General features: G+C 38.9%; 1 protein-coding gene across 1 annotated transcript in view; it reads right to left on the bottom strand.

Moving 5' to 3' along the window:
* Nucleotides 1-18,705, bottom strand: part of CDH7 (cadherin 7) — a 119,920-nt gene that overhangs the window by 39,217 nt on the left and 61,998 nt on the right. The window contains exons 6-7 of the mRNA XM_037128714.2: nt 17,673-17,860; nt 5,309-5,562 (exon numbers count right to left, since the gene is read on the bottom strand). Coding sequence (XP_036984609.2) covers nt 5,309-5,562; nt 17,673-17,860 — 442 coding nt within the window. The remainder of the gene's footprint in view (nt 1-5,308; nt 5,563-17,672; nt 17,861-18,705) is intronic.

The raw sequence follows: 18,705 nt of genomic DNA, 5'->3' as shown, positions 1-18,705 counted from the left end.
TTTGCACGTTTAAACCTTCCCAATCTCATGCAACCTTGATGGCACCCCAAATCAAGATGCCCAGGACTTCCTGAATAAGAAATGGGCACTTGTCCTCACAGAGGCCAAAACACTTCTCAAGAAACGTGCATCATAAGCAGAAGGCCACCAGGGCAGAAAAAAGTGGGCCGTGCTCCGCCCCTGCCACGCCCTGCAGAGACCCTGGGCTCCTCCTCACCTCTTTTGCAGCTCTCTAGGCAAACCTTACTCTTCTCTGTTGGGGAAGTTGGCCATTCAATTTTTATTTTAATCCTGTGGGCTATACCCACGTGTTTTAATACAGCCCTTCTTTTTTCAGTTACCAGTGGCCAATTTCTGTTGATTGCAATTAAGAATACTTACAGTCGAGAAAAAGCTAAACAGATGTTACCTCCCTGATCTTTCAACCTCCCATTGAAAGACTCACCACAAAGGGGTACGCATTTCATATTCTTCTATTAATAAGACTGTTCGATGTGCATTTTAAATGAGGGACATGCTGCAAGGGATAAATCAAGAGAAATGTGATCGTCAATAAGTTCATTGCACCTGGAGTCTTCGGAAAAGCTAACTCAGAAAATTTTGGCTCTGAGTAGAGTTCTAATTCTACAGCAATATAATAATTGAAACAAAATTTTTTATATGTTAGGAATTTCCTACTTAACCAGTTTTGAATATTATCTCTAGATATTAAGTGTACTAGTCTAATGAAAACTTTATTTTCGCCATACCTGAACATAAACTTTTTTTAGTGCTAATTATATTAAATCCAACACCATTTTGAAATAAATTACGACTCATATTTTCCTCATTGGACTTGATTTCTGCTACTTTTTGAATGAACCCCTAATTTTCTGTTTGTTCCTGGATCTCTAAATTTCTCAGAATAATCAGGTATTTACAAATATATTTAGATCAAAATGATATGTACAAATATATGCAAAAACACACACTGAATTATTCAAACCCCCAAACGTGTTCACACTGTGGAGTCACACTCCAAAATGTAATATCTGATACTATTTTATCACCTTTTATCTGAGAACCTACTTTACCAGGAAGGCAAAAAGAGCCTGTTTATAACTATTACCATCCAGAAATCCTTAAACATAAATACAAATACAGTTCTGGATTTACATTGTTAGAAATGCTGGAAATGATCCTCATTAATTTTTACTCACCCTCCCCTTTTCACATCCAATCCCACTTGTAACAACATTATATTGCAATTCATTGGCTATTTTGGGCATAGGGATTCGGGCTTGCTGTGCTGCCCACAGAAATAAATTCTCTGAATAAATAGTGTAGCACTAGACTCTGAGGATATTACTAAATAAAACATAAACCGACTTTGCATAATGTTTTCTTAGCCGGTCCGAATACCCCAATCCCTCAAACCCGGTTTATGCCACAACCCCATCAAATGGAGTCCCAAGTCTGGAGAACCTGGAGTGGTAACTTTTATCTCACAATGTGCCAGCTCTGGCATTTTTCCCCCCTTGTACTGTTTAACTCTTGTGGAATAAATTATTTTTTCTACCGGACTCTACGTTACTTGAGGTCAGAGGAGATGTTTTATTCATCGTTGTTTTTCCTGCCAATTTTTCCCCCATGTCATGCGCAAAGCAGGTTCTTGACACAGACATGTGGACTCATTGACCCGTCTACGGACGCCGACCTGAGCACGGAGCTGCCCCCTAGATTCGGAGCTGCTCCTACAGGTTTTATCAGCTTATTGATGACAAGCACCGAAGAGAAGTTTTCACTGTTCAGAAATGTGATCAGAATCAGCAGAACACAATCTGTCCTGGAAAGTTTAATACATAAAGCCTGATATTTGGTATCCAGGGCCAAAATGTATTCTGTTCTATTCTATTGTGTTCTGTTCTAGCCCATCGCTGGGTTCTGGGTTCTGGCTTCATTTCATCTCCCCGCCATTGCCACTATACTTCTAACCACCCAAATGCTCTGTGGCAGTCAAGGAGTCCAGTCTTTCTGTAACAGAAGGGCAGATGCACAACGAATACTTATAATTTTTGACTGATGCCAAAAGTAGATAAAATTTTTTAAATTCTGGACAAGGCAGAGATTACTGGGCAAGAGGATCTCAATTTTTCCTTGCTGGAAGCAAGTCAGTGTATTTCTTTCTAGAATTTTAATCTCTTACTCCACATATCAAAAAATGTTCAAATGTAAATGGCATATGCTAGATTTCAGTAATCTATTACGAAGAATGTGGATAAATTCCAACAGTGATTATCTAACTTCCCATACTGCTTTACAACTGAATACCATTGTCCTAATTTTAAGCAATTACAATGAAATAAATACCGCTTCTTCATTCCTCTAAGAACTATACTATTTCTGAAGGTGTAGAAGCACAAAGCTCACAGTTATTAAGAATCTTCAGGCTCCATCTCAACTTGGAGAACACTTCTCCCAGTGCCTTGGGAGACTGTGCTATCTCCCCATGCACTGGCTTCCATTTTGATTGTTATTCAAATGCCCAAAGGCAAATACATACTTATGGCCAGTAAACATCTATGTAATATTTTCTATGTATGGGAACATATGTGACTACAAAATGATTTTCAACATAGTTGCTTGCGACACATCTCCTTTCCCTGGTGTTACTGACTTTGAAATAGAAATGGCATGAAAACACAATAAGCTGTAATAACAGCAATGTATAATCATACTAACTTTCTAATACTTAATTAAGTCATGGTTCCCAGTTTAACAGCATCAGTTACTTGCCTTTCTTGCCTAATCTTCAAAACACCTGGGCTAAAGCAGGGAGCAGGGTTGCTCTTCCTTTTTACTGGGTTATATGAAATTTAGCAGGCTAAGTGGCATTCCCTAGGTCCCCCTGCACACAGGGGTGCTGGGAGGAGGGCCAGTTCTACAGAGATTGCCCAAAGGTACACAGCTGCTCACCAACTACAACATGAGATGGGCCTGCAGGATATCCTAAAAGGACAGGGAAGGACAAATGCATGAGAGACACATCCAGAAAAACATAAGCTACAAATGACTTTGCCGGGCTTATGCAAGTAAATAAATGTGTCAAGAGTTTGATTGTTAAATGTTAAGTCAATACCTCAATCTCATGAATGCAAAAAGAAAGAGTCACACCAAAATAACATTTTGGTTTACTCTGCACAAAGTCCGTCTCTCCCTGTTGTGAGATAGATTTAGGGACCAGAAGACACAAGTTAGTACTAACCTGAACTTTTAAGTCACCTTTTTTAGTTTTAAGTCAGTTAAAATGAGGTAAAAATATGGTGCGGGCCAGCTTCTCTTTCCCTAAGGTCACAGAAGTCTTCTTGTCCCAAACTGTCAGCGATCAGCCTTTGTCCCTTCTGCCTCTGTGCCTCTGAGAACACTCACGGGGCTCCCTTCACCTCCTACTCCAGCCACTGTCAACTTGGGGCTACTCGCCCTCCTTCTTCTTCCCCAAATTATATAGCACCATATTATAAAAAGTGTAATATTCACTCTGAAAAGGCTCAACAACATAACAATCAGGTAAAAATACTGATGGAATAAATCAAAATGTCCTTATTTTTTTATCTTTTTCCCTATCTCCAACCTCATAAAAGCATTCCCTCTTTTGTCCCGTAAGATGAACTAATTGAAGCAGAAGCCAGACTACACCGAGTACCTGATCTGTGGCCACAGTTGTGCTGTGGCTGCTGCTTGTGAGGGACAGAGACTCGGTGTGTCAGTAGGAGAAGTGATGCTATAACAAAACCCGAATTCAAGGGTGTGTGAGTCAGGAAGACTTGGCGGATGGAGCTGAACTGAAGTCAGGGAGTGGCTTTGGCAGTGAAGGCTGGGCTCTAACAGCAAAGAGGGGAAGGCTTGTTCTGTCTGGTATATTTGTGACTCACAAAATTTCTAGTGCATGGATTATATTCTTAAAAATGTTTTATGATCACTGCATTTAAAATAATATATCCAGGCCGACAGTGACCAGAGGGAAGAGAATTTCAGGGGAAAAGGGGAAGGGTTTACAGGAACAAGTATAAAGGACACATGGACAAAAACTAAAGGGGGTGGAAATGGGAGGGAGGGGGGAACACTGAGGGGGGGTGGGCTGGGATGGGAGTAAAAGACAAAAAACTGTACTTGAACAATGAAAATAAATAAAATAAAATAAAATAATATATCCATCTAAGTAGTCTGAATTTCTTAGACAGGGAAACAATGATTAGGGGTTCAGTTTTGTAATAACAATTATTTTACATCAATTCTTTCCCTGGCTAAATATCAATGTCAGATAAAAGAAAGAAGAACATCACACACACATATACATATATGCATGCATGAATATGCATGCATGCATGCATATATCTGTTTTTTACATGTATAGCAGATATTTTCATCACACTTTGTAGTCAATGCCCAGACAGTTCAGAATTTAGATAAAACACACTTAGGATTTTTAAGTATGGGTTAAATCTCAAGGATTGTTCTTATAAACTGAACATATCTGAATATAAAATATCCATTGATTTTTGTACTTCACACACTATGTACTCAAATCAAAACTGTCATTCTGAAAAGTCTTCCTTAAGATCCAAAATTAAGATGTGTAATATAACATAGGCTCAAGTACACTGTATATATAATATTCACTTGAAATGACATACTTTGTCATATGTGCACATACAAACACATGCATACACAGAACAAACATGTGACTTCAGATTGTAAACTACCGGCAAAAACTGTGAAATGCAACACTGTGATATACTGAAATGCTTTCAGGATTAATCCTGTTAGTGCAAAAGAGATTAGTTGTAATAACAATGTGTCTAATCTCTGTACAGGGTGACCGAACACTAAATATATATATATATATATATAATCCAAATAGACCAATGTAAAAAGGATGTGTTTAATAATACACCCCTAATTTCAATTATCTATGAAATTAGTTTTCTGATACATGCATGCATCCTGTAACTGGGGCACGAGTCACTCCACCTCTGAACAGTTTGCTCTGAAAGAGCTGAGGATAATTGGCTGAATGGGATCACCAGCTATTGCTTGTGGATAATAACAGAGGCCTCCCAGTACTGCCACATGATAATGGCTTTGGAAGATCAGGTGACACATTTTGAATGAGTAAAATGCTGAGCTGTTGAGATCCTGTTTCGCATCTGCTGTTATGGCTCCACTCAGAGACAAAATGGGCTTTATTTGCTATGAACCAAAAGCATCCTCAGGTAGGAACATGGGCTGTTCAAGAAGCACAGAGACAGAGAGAGCAAAGAGCTCTTACCTCACGGGGCTGTTGGAAGAGTCTGGGTCATGAGCTGCGACAGTGCCAATGATGTTCCCAACCTGGGTGGCTTCCGACACCTCCATGGGGTACAAGGGGGAGGAGAACACAGGGGGCTCGTCCACATCTTCCACAATTATCTTCACGGTGGTCGTATCGCTGAACGGCCCCAAGCTGTGAAAGCGAGGGTCAGAGTCTTTGTTTGCAGCTTCTATCCGCAGCGTATAACTTGTTTTGGCTTCAAAATCCAGGTCCTGCAAGAAAGTTATTAGGAAAATTAAATAGCCCATAATGCAGAGCCTTTTCATTTATGAATGTCAATATGCATGGGAAGGACTCAACCACAAGCATGCATCATCAGCATTCAAAAGTAATAAATAATAATGCCAATCAGAGTCCTTGCCGCTTTGCTGGTCCACAGACAATGGTACGTGCTTTGGAACTAACTTAATCCACTGCTTCCACACATTGCCTGGTCAAACACAAGACTTGAGAAGATCATTTGAAAGACAACAGATAAGATTTCAAAATCCTTTCCCTTAGGGACATCAATGTAATATCCTTCAACCATGTAATAGACTGGCACTGTCTAGGGGGGCACATTAAAAGTGAAGAGGAATGTAACTTTCAACTGAATTTCTCATTAAAAGGGCATTTTTATGGATTTTGAGGGACTTCATCATAATCTTGAGGGCTCAGGCATTCCACGCAGCTGCGGCAGCAGCAGAGGGGCGTGGCGAGCCGGAACAGCCTGTCCACGCAGAGACTCTGCTCCCACAGACACCCAGACACCCCTCTGCTCCCTCCATCAGGACACACACTCTCTATGGTAGATCGCTGTCAGTTATATTCCAGAATGTCTACTCTGTAACCTTTCAAGAGGATTAACATGCTAACTCTGTCCTCAACAGTTACTCGAGTCAAACCATATGGGAGTTTAAAAGGTTATAAGGAGAAAGAAATGTACCAGTGAAGCAACATGTGTGAAAAAGAATCACATCCATGACCTGGTGAAGTTCTCCCAACAACAGCGTGGTTCTCTTTTTCTAAGGGACACGGAGTCACTGTTTTTCTGTGGTTTTTGTGTGTGTGTGATTTCCAATCTCAGTCTCACCACTAAAAATATGTCTCAAAATAGTCTTCATAGTTTATGAGGTAATACAAAAATTTCAAAACATAAAGAAAATGAAAGAAATACTATCAAATACAGAGCATAATTTACTGTGTCAGTATTTAACAAAAAAAGCACTAAGAAAAATGGGATAACGTGTAGTGTTGAGAACTGTCTCAACACTCATGTCTCTGAGCACGTGTGTCCACATGCAGACACGCATGCAGGCCACGTCTCCCCAGAAGGAAGTGATACAGATTAAAATATATAAAGCGAGATAGTTACAAAAAACAATACAGAGTGTAGATATCTGTGTAAGACATGCAGATACTATATATATGCAATATATACTAAGTATATACACAGCTTATGTAAAATATAACACGCACATATATATATAATATACATTTACACATTGTGTGTTTGCACACAAATATTACACAAGGCGATCCCATGGCTCATCTCTGATTAATACTGAGGGAAAAATATATAAATCAATACTCAAAATAGGATTATGACATCTAGACCAGGAAGCTGTTACTGAAACATTTATTTGCTTAGCATCTGTCTCATCTAGTAGATTGTAAGTTCCAGACTATTCTGTTCATTACTAGCATTCTCAAGGTCTGTTAGGAATTTGGTACATAGAAAGGGCTCAATACGTTCTTCTTTAGTTAGAAAAAAACTAGAATGCGGATACCCAGGCTGCAGGGGCCTTAAAAGTGCACTATACCTTTGTCCTAGAAACTCCTGACGCTGACATGGGAGATGGGGGAAGGGGCAGGTGTGTTGTTTCTCCCGACCACAGATACCATCACAGACTTACTAATGAAAAAATGCTCAATTCCTATCTGAGTTTTCATGAAAAAATGGTAGACAGTGCCCCAAACAGCACCGTAGTAACAGATTCAGTGATGTTCCCAGGGTTACCTTTCTGTTTGTCTATTATCTAAAACGTGCTTCGATCTCAAGGGTCCTCAGGCCAAGGGGAGGATGGGAACCCACCTGAGGGGCTTTCTAACAAGTGCCCGGCCCCTTCCAAGATTCTGACTCAGCAGAACCTGGATGAGACCCAAGCAGATGTATTTGTAAAAGGCAGTGGGTAATTTGATGCAAATCCTCCTGCGGGAAACCTGACCCTGTTCAAGTCTTGGGGGGTCTATACATGGAATCTGACATTTCATTTGAGTATGGTGAAGAATAGAACAAAGCATTCTTACTTACCTAAATTCACTTGCTTAGAAACTCTAAACATATGAGCATTTCAGGTTTAGCCCATTCAGTTTGTTCTTCTACTACTTATAAAACTGACCAATTATATAAGAGACATCTTTCTTTCATACATTGTGTCTCTATGATAGAATATGTTTTTTTAAATCAGGTTAAAAATCTTGTTTTAAAATAGTTGAAAACCACCACAACTTTGAAGATAGTCACTCAGGTTTACCAGAAAGGATACCAAGTACTTTCGCATTCCATGTAAAGTTTGACTGACTTGTGACAGAATAATTTAAAGTTCACTGCACAACTGCATGCAATTATTTTAAAGCGTCTTGTTTTTTGTAATGTGTCTGAAAGGCAACAACATGAAGTGCTGACATCTGGATGCCACTGAATCCTAAAGAAACACAGTATCTTGCGTGATGATTGGCTGCCTAAGAGCTATTATGAAAATAGAGCAATAAAATAATTCATACGATGGGCCATGAATCAAAATTACAGACAAAAGGAATTGCCGCACCAAATGATTTTCAGAGCAAATCAGAATCAGCCAGACATCTAGTTTCCAAAGAGGGGTGTGGTATGATGGATAGGATAGTTAAGCTAATTGAAGAAAAGGCTCATGCAATAAAATTTTAACTCCTGTTTCCTATTCTTATTGATTTTCGTATAAGCAATATGTTTCATAACTCTTAGATTGAATCAGCAGGATTATACATGGGGGAAGATGTTAAAGTGACAATTGACGAAGGACAAAGAAAGAGGAAAGGGAAGGAGACATGGGTAAGGTTTAAACAGGCCCTATTCAGTGTGTGAACCCACATATCGCTGGAGACTATACATAACTGGAAATGTGACCAAAACACTGTCCACGCTGTTATCCCATCAGCAAGCAACATGCAGGATTGATAAGAACCTAGAATGACATATGAGTCAAGTAGACCCAAACTAGCGATGCACAGAGCCAGCCTGAGATGGCTAGAAGGTGCTCTTCCACCTGTGAGGGGACATCTGTGTCAGAAACCCTGGAAGAGGGAGGTAGCCTGTTTGGTATAGTCTTTTCCAAACAACAAAACCAGGTGTTGTTTTTTTTTTTGCCATCAAAGTCTGATGAACTTTAGGATTTAGAAAGCCAAACATTGTAACTGAGGCAGGGATTGGCAACCTCATTTTAGGAGAACCAGATAGTAAATAATTAGGCTTTGCAGGCCCCACCAATGAATTCTGCCACATGCAAATGACCTCAGGTGGCCTTGGCCAATCACACTGTAGCTGCAGGTGCTGGAACCTGAATTCTATATAACTTTCACCCATCCCCCAACATTCTTCTTTAGCTTTTTTTTCAATCGTTTAAAAATGTAAAACCATCCTCAGCTCTTCAGCTGTTACAAAAACAGGCAAGGAGTTGTTTGCTGACCTCTGGTCTAAGGAGCATGAAGGAGTCGGGTCATCTTTCTGGACTACAAGCCCTCCTCTCTTCCTCCCGCCCCTCCACTACAATCACCATGAACTGCGCACTAGAAATAGCACACTTTGTATCTGTCGGGTCCTATCACCTATGGCTCCTTCTTTCTCCCACAAGTTCTTCTGTTATTTCTCATGAAAATCTTTGAGTGTTCCGATAATGATAATCCCTTACCTAATAATAAAATTTGTTTCACTGTGAGCTACCTGCAAACAGGGAGTTTCACACATGTCTTTAATGTGCATTTAAACATATGCAAGGTTGGTATTATTGATTATTAAAGAGCAGAGCGTTCCCAAATTGTATGTGGACTTGGGGGTGGGCAGACTGTATGAACTCAAGGCCATGCCCACCCACCGTGCATCCCCTTCCCCCCAAACAAGTTCTTCAATGTCCAAGAGCAATTAGGACCTCACAGCATTGCATGGCAGTATCAGTGGTAAGTACCTGCTGCCTCCCCAACTTCATAGTGTTGCAATACATTATTTATACCTTGCAAGCACCTGAAACAGTGACTTACACAGAGTAATCACTGTACAAATGTTCACTGTGTTACTGTTATACCATTGTTAGTGCCATTATTTCCTAGCAGGGTGTCTAATCTGCAGCCTGCATGCCATGTGCAGCCAGGAATGGCTGTGATTGTGGCTCCACACAAACTCATAAATTTACTTAAAGCGTTATGAGATTTTTTGTGATTATGTGTTGCGATGTGTTTAATGTGTGCCCCAAAGACACCAAAAGGTTGGACACCCCAGAGTAAGAACATATCAAAGGGAAAAGCTGTCTTTTTCTTCTGGTTTCCCCATGTTTCTGGCAAAGTCAGTTTATAATATTTATCTCTTGAATTAAAAAAAAATACATAATTGCCACAAATTGCAGGATCTCAATAGCTCCTGCTGCCAAGTTTGTATCTCAAATAAAATGGAATTTGGGTTCATTTAATGAAATCATCGCTCTGCATTTTTCCCCTCCACGGAGGCTGACTTTCAGTCTGTAGCCGGACACACTGTCACTCAGCTCAGTGACTCGCTCTTAGATCTGGCGTTTTGGGTCAATGCTGTTGTCGATGTCTCAGGAATTTACTCATTAAATCCTGGAAGTTCTTCTCCCCTTCCTTAGAGCCATGGCGTGCTGTCATTGGGGTGCGTGTGTGCACGTGCATCCATGTGTGTATGCAAATGCATGTGAGCGTGTCTGATTATTTAGTGTCGTATGTTTAATGTTGATTTTGTACAAAAGAACTGAGGCTGTTTGTCATCTCCAATAGTATTTCTTTCTCTGGAGATCCCACCTGTATTTCAGATCAAAGCACATTCTGTTGCTCTCAACATCCTCCCAAATGATCAAATCTTTGGGCACGTGAAACTGGGTGGGAGGGGTTAGATGTAGACACGGGAATGTGTGAGAACGCCAGGCCCTTGATGTGGGCATTTCCTTCTTCATGGGTTATGCCCTGTCTTCTCTAGCAGAGACTCCAGGATCCATTGACTCCCTCCATTAGTATCAATACATGGAATTTCTCTTATTTATCTAAATGTGAGTTTTTATTTGATTTATGGATCAGTTATTATAAACTCTGTTAAAATACCTTCACTGTATTCAGCAGAGGTGGGAGAATAAAACAATCTTCCATCTCTACATCTTTCTCTGCCCTAACCTCAAATGTTTGTGTCCCCAACCAATACCTCACACATTCTTCCCCCCTCGTATAGACATGCTGTGCATGTGTTCTCAATTGTCCCTTTACTTTGAATTGCCATGCACATACTGGGACTTCCAAACCTAAGTTTGTCCTCTAGATCTCTCTGAGCTACAAAGGTTTATTCATGACCTCCTAGCCATGTCTACCTGGTATACAGGTGCCTCAGATGGAACGTACTCCACCCTGCTTCCTCATCTCCACACTCCCATCACAATGAACGACACAGTTATTCATGTAGTTACCCCTGCTACAAACTTTATTGTGACCTTACGTTCTCTCTCCAACTTTCCTTAGACAATCACTAAATCCTCTTCCATTTATTTCTTAAATGTATCACCCTAGGAATTCTTCCTATTGAATTTAGGTAACAACGCACCATGGAGAAAGACAGATGTAACAAACATTATACATTATCTGTGACTTGCACTAAGCAAAAAATTAAATGAAATTCCTGATGGAGTCATTGGCAAATGTCTTTGACATAACACAACTTCTGACAGCATGGCTCCGATAAACTGTCGAAATCAAAGAAAATAAATATTCCTAAGCAAGCGGGGTTCGTCTCTTTGATGAAATCTATCATGAATTGGCATTTACATCACTATCAACTTACTTCAAAGAGTCACTTCTTACTTTCCTTTTAAGACCCCAAATCTATATCTAATCTTTACAATTCAAAGACAAGTTCTAAACTTTAATACATGGATGAGAGTGTATCTACACACACATATGTGCAGAATGATTAAACTGATGTTAGGATCCACTGGTACATCACAAAGCAACAACAGGATGAATAAACTGCAAAAAAAAAATCAGAAATTCATGTGTTCACCAAATAAGAGTTTCTATGAATCTTATCACATCCAGCCTTTAAAACTAAAATAATGCAAAACATATGCCTTTTTAGTCCATTACAAAATATCTTTGCTCCATTTGGAGAAGGGTGTATCCACAGGGGTAGGATTAACTGAATAAAACCTCTGAATGAGAAACATAATGAGAAGAAAAAGTCAGCCAGAAATGGTCCTTGTTTCATGTCCCTCCACCACACATCAGCAGCGTCTTATAAAACAGCAAAATACACGCTTGGCTGTGGGAAACAGCCCCTTGTTACCGCAAGCAGCAGAGAAGGACACATGTCAACACCCAGAGAGGAAACTCCAGAGCCCCAGAACGCATGCCGTTGAGTTGAAGGTTGACAACACACTGTGTATTCGAACTCCTCCTGCCCGAGGGTGCATGAGCCTGGTGGTGCCAGTACCTCCACCACCACGCCCTATCCTCGGATGGCTTTGACTTCACCCTTTGTTAGGGTGTGGAGGGGGGAGATTATGAAGACAGAACAGCACAGCTGGCCTGAAGAAGCTTTAAAAGACATGAGCTGCCGAACAAGCCACCCACGAACCCGGACTGGATGTGGACTTAAGCTTTAAAGGAGCTGCATTTTGAAAATGTTCATTTTTTACTGTACTGCAACTCTATGGTAATGTATTCTATGGGAGCAAAATTCCATATTCCATATTTAACCCCAACGAAGGTCTTCTATTGAAAACTGAGGTACATTGGAAGAAGGACTGCCACATCTCAAAGGGAAAATAACAGACGGAACTACCGGAACTGAAATTTATGATACGGAAAAGTAAAAAGAATTCTAGGCAGGAAGAAAGTGAGAGTTTCTTTGCACGAGATGACACGTTTACGCTTTTGGAATTTTGAAGCCCTGGGAAGCTGGTTATAAATGCTATCATCAAATCATTAAAAAATGGCCACAGGAATAACCTGCACATTGTTTTAATGTTCTTAAACTGTAGTTTTGCCATTGCTTTAAACTATGGAATATTTCATTTTAATGTATGGAAAACATAGTTACTTTAAAAATGGCTCTCCGAAAACATCTACAGCTATTTTTACCCTGTGGATTTGGCACGTTTAGTCATATGAATAAATATTTTCTATATAAGATATTGAACAATAATATAACTAAAGGTAATATTTCACTATTCTGTACTAATTTCTCTTTTTCTAATATATACATTTTTAAAGACAGAGAATAGTGTGGTGATTGTGGAAGGGATATGGGTGGGCAGATGTGGAAGAGGCTGTAAGGGGGATAAATAGTGATGGAAAAATACAATAAAAATAAACTATAGAAATAAATGACAAGATCATTTTTATGTTCATCTCTCCCTATTCCTAAGTTCACCCTATGCCAAGAATGGCATATATAAATATTTCAAAATATGATAATAGTTGCCTCAAACTGGAATAAATCTCAATACAATGATTACGGTGCACAATTTATGAAAAAGCAATGGACTCAGGTTTTATTACACTGTAGAATAGAAAAAAATAAGTGCAGATGATTATCAAGCAAGATTTATAGGTACAAAATAACCTGATTCCAAAAGAAGTAACTTTATCTACAGGGACATTGGAAGTCCATTATCCAAATGTGCAGCGCTATTTAGAGACACTCAGCATCATCAGGATGAGAGCATTTGTCAACAAAACCCGGTCCACCTCCCAGCAGTGTGAGGCTGTAAATGCTGCCCTGTAGTCAGGAGAGACTGGAAAACCCATCAACACATGGTCCAGTTTTGCACACTGCCCATAGCATCCTATTGCTTATCTCGGTGAAAATTTAAAATACTCCAGGAACAATGGAAGAAGCCTCATTTGTATTCTTTCATAATTTTTTGGTTTTGGTCAGAATGCCCTGGTGACTGGGATTCAGAATACAGAAAAGGAACTGAGGTTATGAAATTCATACTTTTTTTCTTTTTCAGATCCGCTGGCTGTAGGGAACCTTTGAAAATGTTGTTCCAGAGACGAAATGTTGTACCTGAGATGGGATTTTACCCCCGTTTCCCTGACATCTTGAGAAACAGAACTAAATAAAAATCAAAATCTTCTCCTGGAGGGCCATGAACAATTGTAATTCTGACAGAATCAGAACATCTTAGGGACAGATGCCCTTCAGTCTGAGAAACGCACTCCAAAGAGACTTTTGTGTAAAAAATATAAGCAAAAACACTAATGAAACAGACTAGCGGTACTGTGGCTTGATGATGAAAAGGCACTTGGGCTGGGGGAAAGGCTGCTTTGGGGAGACTCTGTGGTCTTAGGTGCAGGATTGCGGACATGAGGATCTGAGGGATGGACACCCCATCCACAGCAACCAGTGGGTGGAGGCTCTGTGGGTGCACTTGAAGGCCAACTGTTCTCATGAGTTATCATGAAGCCACCCATTTTAAGTGACTTTTGTAGCTCTCAGTATTGAAAACTCTCATTAATTCCAGTAAATCTTCAGTGAATACTTTCAGACCTCCTGAGTTCTATAACTCCATTAGTGGTTATTTTATTGTCTCCTTTTATTTGCTCTTGTGATTTTTTTCTTTCCTGGCATAAGGTAGATTCTTTTCAAACTGGTTAAAACAATAAGAAACAAAATGGCATGGCGTTTTGAACAGCAATTTTTTTGAAAGCATGGATTTAAGAGTTGAGAACCTAGAAGCAGGTCGAAAGCTTGGGAGCTATTAGAATAATAGTTCTGGAGTGAGGCAATGATACCCGGCCTTAGGGTCATGCCAAAGGGAACAGGAAGAAATAGAACCAAGAGTGATTATGGATTAAGATGGGGCAAGACAAGAAACAAGCAATCACAACAAGGCCTTACGTGTAATAACAAAAGGTATGCAATTTCACTAAAACCAGAAAGATGACAGCATTTTGAATAAATATTGATAATCATTATAATACAGTTCTTTGAAAAGAATTAAAATGCTTGACATGAATTAGAATTATCACAGACAGTTCCAATAATAAGGGATTGAGAAAAATTAGAAAATGTAATTTTCTATTCTGTAGTATATTTTATTGTAGCTGTACCTAAAATATCTCTTTAAATTATTTATAATCTATTCTTATTTGCAAATCCTGGTACCTATATGCTCCTATTTGCCAACCATGACCTTGTGAAGGAGGCGCAAAGGCATGAAGGCATCTCTCCACCTACATGGCCTCATCGGATGTCAACACCTCGTTCCACATGACACTCCTAACTCTCGGAACTTCACATGTTCTCTCCCAGGGTGAATCTGCACAGGTGGACCTGCCAGATTATCTCCCTTTCCTCGTCTACACGGGGAATTGAGTTATCCATCCTCTATGCGACTCCTTCCTCAGGCCATGTTCAAATCTTTGAGGAGTAAAGTGGGACTGACCAGCTGACTGCAGATGGGGTCTGAGCTCTCCTGGACATTTGTGCGGAGCCTCCGACATTTACTCCAATCCCTGGGGCCACAATTAAGTCTACGAAAAAGTCGTGGTATCTGTGGAACCAAGACATGGTCATTGCCCTTGTGTGAGACCAGGCTCCCGTTACTGAAGGGAAACACACACACAGAACATACACCACTCCTGGAACAGGGAGAACAGTTTGTACAGACCATTTTATGTCCCTTGTTTTCCTGTTTGGTTTAAAGAAGGAAGAACAGGGGTGCTTTTCTAGACTTAGAAGATGAGGGAAAGTGGGTATGGGGCAGAGCATAGGAGACTCTCAAAGGAGGTGGGAAGGTGTGAGGTGCTAGAAGAAAACTCCTCTTGCTTCCAAGAATGAAAAGTGACTTAGCACCTAAGCGAATATGAATGAAACTGAGGAACAGTGGAATATGTACCTGGCGAACACCAGTTTAAATAGTTCTAGGAATCCAACAGCTCTTTGGTGTCCATGTGAGAAATATAAACATCAGCCTTACTTAAGGATTTTAAGGAGAACAAGCACTAGATTAATGTAAGACCTTAGGGCAGTGCAAGGCCTAATAACTGCAGAAGATATGAATCAAGTTTTTTTTAACAAATTGATAAAATAATTCTTGAAAATGAGAAAATTGCGAATCAACAGTTCCCACCTAAAAATAAGATGAATTTATAATGCTATAAACAACTTTTTTCAGTAAAAACAGTCAGTAATCACTAAGCTTGAACTGCAGAGAAAAGTAAATACTATATCATATCCACTATTTTTAATCAACTCTTACTGGAACCTCTTATTTATGCTTATTTAAATAATGCTAAGAATTCTGCGTGTATTGGTTAGGTACTGGAATATATTAGCAGACCATGAAACATTATAATTTTTAAAAATGAGTTTGGGGGTGGAGTTTTGGAAATAAAAATTATCTCTATATTAAGTTAAAATTAATTTTCACCTTGTAGTTTTTGCATGAGTTTTATAATTTAAAATTAAATGCATTCTTATCCAGTTTTTTATAGTTCTCTTTTTAATAATTCTCTAAAATATTAAGGCATAAAATTAAGTAATCAAAGATAATTTTTCTAATATTGAATCAGATATCACTAAATACATATTTATCTGTCCAATTATTTATTCTATGTCATTACAATATATGAAATACATGTATGTGCTCAAAACAGTAATATCACATATATTTAAACATTCTTGGATCTGAGCAGATTGATTTTGGACGAATCTTTGAAATCTTTAAGCAGCAGTTCACCTTACTGCATTCCTTTTATTTTAGACAACAAAACAAAATATTTTACCAACAGTTGGCCAATCCTGGTTATTATAACTTTTCCATAGACTGTCGCCAGCTGGGCTACCACAGCAGCTGTCCGCTGGAAATAATTGAGGAAATGTTTTGCCTACTGGACTGAAATCAAGCATATGTTTTCCTATAACAACTGAAATGTAACTTTCTTTTTTGATATGTGTTAATTATTGAGGAGAGTTAATTACAGAGTTGTACACCTGGAGTGTCAGACTGGATAAAATCCCAGCCTCTTTGAAGTGGGAATTTCCATATATATATTTCAATTTTTAGTGTTTCAAATATTTGAGCTAATAAGTGTGTATTCTTTAATAATTTCTTTGGGTACTTTAAAAAATTTAACATTTGTCAAAGATCATGTCTATACAGAGCAAAGAGTAAAAAGCTCATTTTCCCCATATCTAATGAGTGTCGGGAGCTACTTTAAAAACACCATGGAAAATAGACTTTAGCTGGGATGATAATAATTTTCTTTGTACTTATATGGAGGGTATTATGAGAGGCTTCACATAGAACTTACTTTGTGAAGTAAGAACTTCATAAAGAACTTACCTTCTTTGTTTGTATAAATTCTTCAAGCATTTCACTCTGTTTGGTGTGGCTCAGTGGATTGAGCTCTGGCTTGGGAACCAAAGGGTCACTGGTTCAATTCCCAGTCAGGGCATATGCTTGGGTTTCAGGTCAGGTCCCCAGTAGGGGGTGTTCAAGAGGTAACCACATATTAATGTTTCTCTCCCTTTCTCCCTCCCTCCCCTTCTGTCTAAAAATAAATAAATAAAGTTTTTAAAAAAATTCTTTAAGCTTTTCAATTAGTACACATTTTTTAAAAAACTGGTAATGTGGGAAGTTTCAACATCTTGGTTTCTATGTCCAAGTATATTGATTATTATTTTTGTATGTGGAGTGCTTATCTAGTTTGCTTGCAAAGGCTTTTTTTGTTAATTTTAGGGTTTCATTATTAAGCAATCAATGAAGAAGCATAGTCATTGCTCCAAGTAGGTCACTTAAAAGGCTGAACACATTTGCCTTTATTGTTACAGAGCCATGGATAAGTGCTGGGTTTGGTCAGAGAATAGAATTGACAGAGTAGATTATGCATCACTCAAGATTCCTCAAGATGATGACACCTAAAAATGAATGCACAGCTTTCTTCCTAAAATGAAAATAATGGTGGTTCCATGTGACCATTCACGTGTCTAATGCATGTTCCTGTCCAGGCAGATCTGGCTTCTCAGTAAAGTGATCTCTGTGAAGCCCCCATATGACAATGAAAACCAACAGAACCTCACCTTCTGTATAGTGATGATTCCTTCCTGAGTATCTTTGTCAACGGAAATCTTGAAAACTCCCAGTCCGTCGCCATCCACGATTCTGTATTCCATTTCAGCATTAGCTCCTATATCTGCATCAGCAGCTTTGATCCGGGCCACCACCGAGGCCACTGGTAGTGATTCGGGGACATTGTACTGGTAAGATCCTTTAAAATTCAAAACAAAAATGAGCGAGAACTTTTGCCAAGCAAAATGAGGGAAAATGTAACTTTTGGTATCATCTTTGATGAACTTGATTTTGTTTTTTTGATAAAGAAGACACTAAGGCAATATGAGACAAGCTATTTCAGAGGGATGATCAGACAATAATCAATATGTACCCACAGAAACATAGGGCCTGAGAAAAAGCAAGAGAAAAATCTCTAGCTCTACAATATATTTCTGATGTTGGCAAATGTGCTGCTTTATATTAAAAATAATCATAGATATAATATGCAACTGAATATAAATAAATTATAATACAAATATTAAAAATAAAACTAGTTGTAGCTAGGCTTCAAACTGGCCAATACAAGTCCCAATAGTTCTGATGACTTAATGTTGGAATTTATATATGATTTTCTATTACTAACAAAGTATGAGAAAAATGGACAAGGAAGTGCATGACAAATAATTTTAGTCTTATTTCAGCTCATAAATTTATCAAGGATAAAAATTAATTGTGTGGGTTGTAGGTAGGACTAATGAAGTACAATGGTTCCTCATTATTATTTGAACAGGAGGAAAGAGAAGGGAAACAAAAATAATGTATTTTCTTAAAAAAAATTTTCTCTTGTAAACATTCCTCTTTGATAGCCCTCAACTCAAAATAAAAACAAAAATGTCTTGGGAAAAAGAGGGACTACGTGAGCCATCCTCAGAACTAGGAACCTCCTCGGAGCACGAACCTCCTCGGAGCACAAAGCTCCGTCACCATTTTTCTCTAATCATCCACTTTTTTCCTTCCTCCACCCTAATCCATTTCCTTCAGGCTGTCAAACATGGCACGTAT

Source organism: Artibeus jamaicensis, unplaced genomic scaffold (genome assembly GCF_021234435.1).
Source record: "Artibeus jamaicensis isolate MK-2021 breed Jamaican fruit bat unplaced genomic scaffold, CSHL_Jam_final contig_354, whole genome shotgun sequence".
Taxonomy (NCBI): domain Eukaryota; kingdom Metazoa; phylum Chordata; class Mammalia; order Chiroptera; family Phyllostomidae; genus Artibeus; species Artibeus jamaicensis.
The sequence above is the reverse complement of the archived record's forward strand: the minus strand, read 5'-3'. Positions and strand labels throughout refer to the sequence as shown.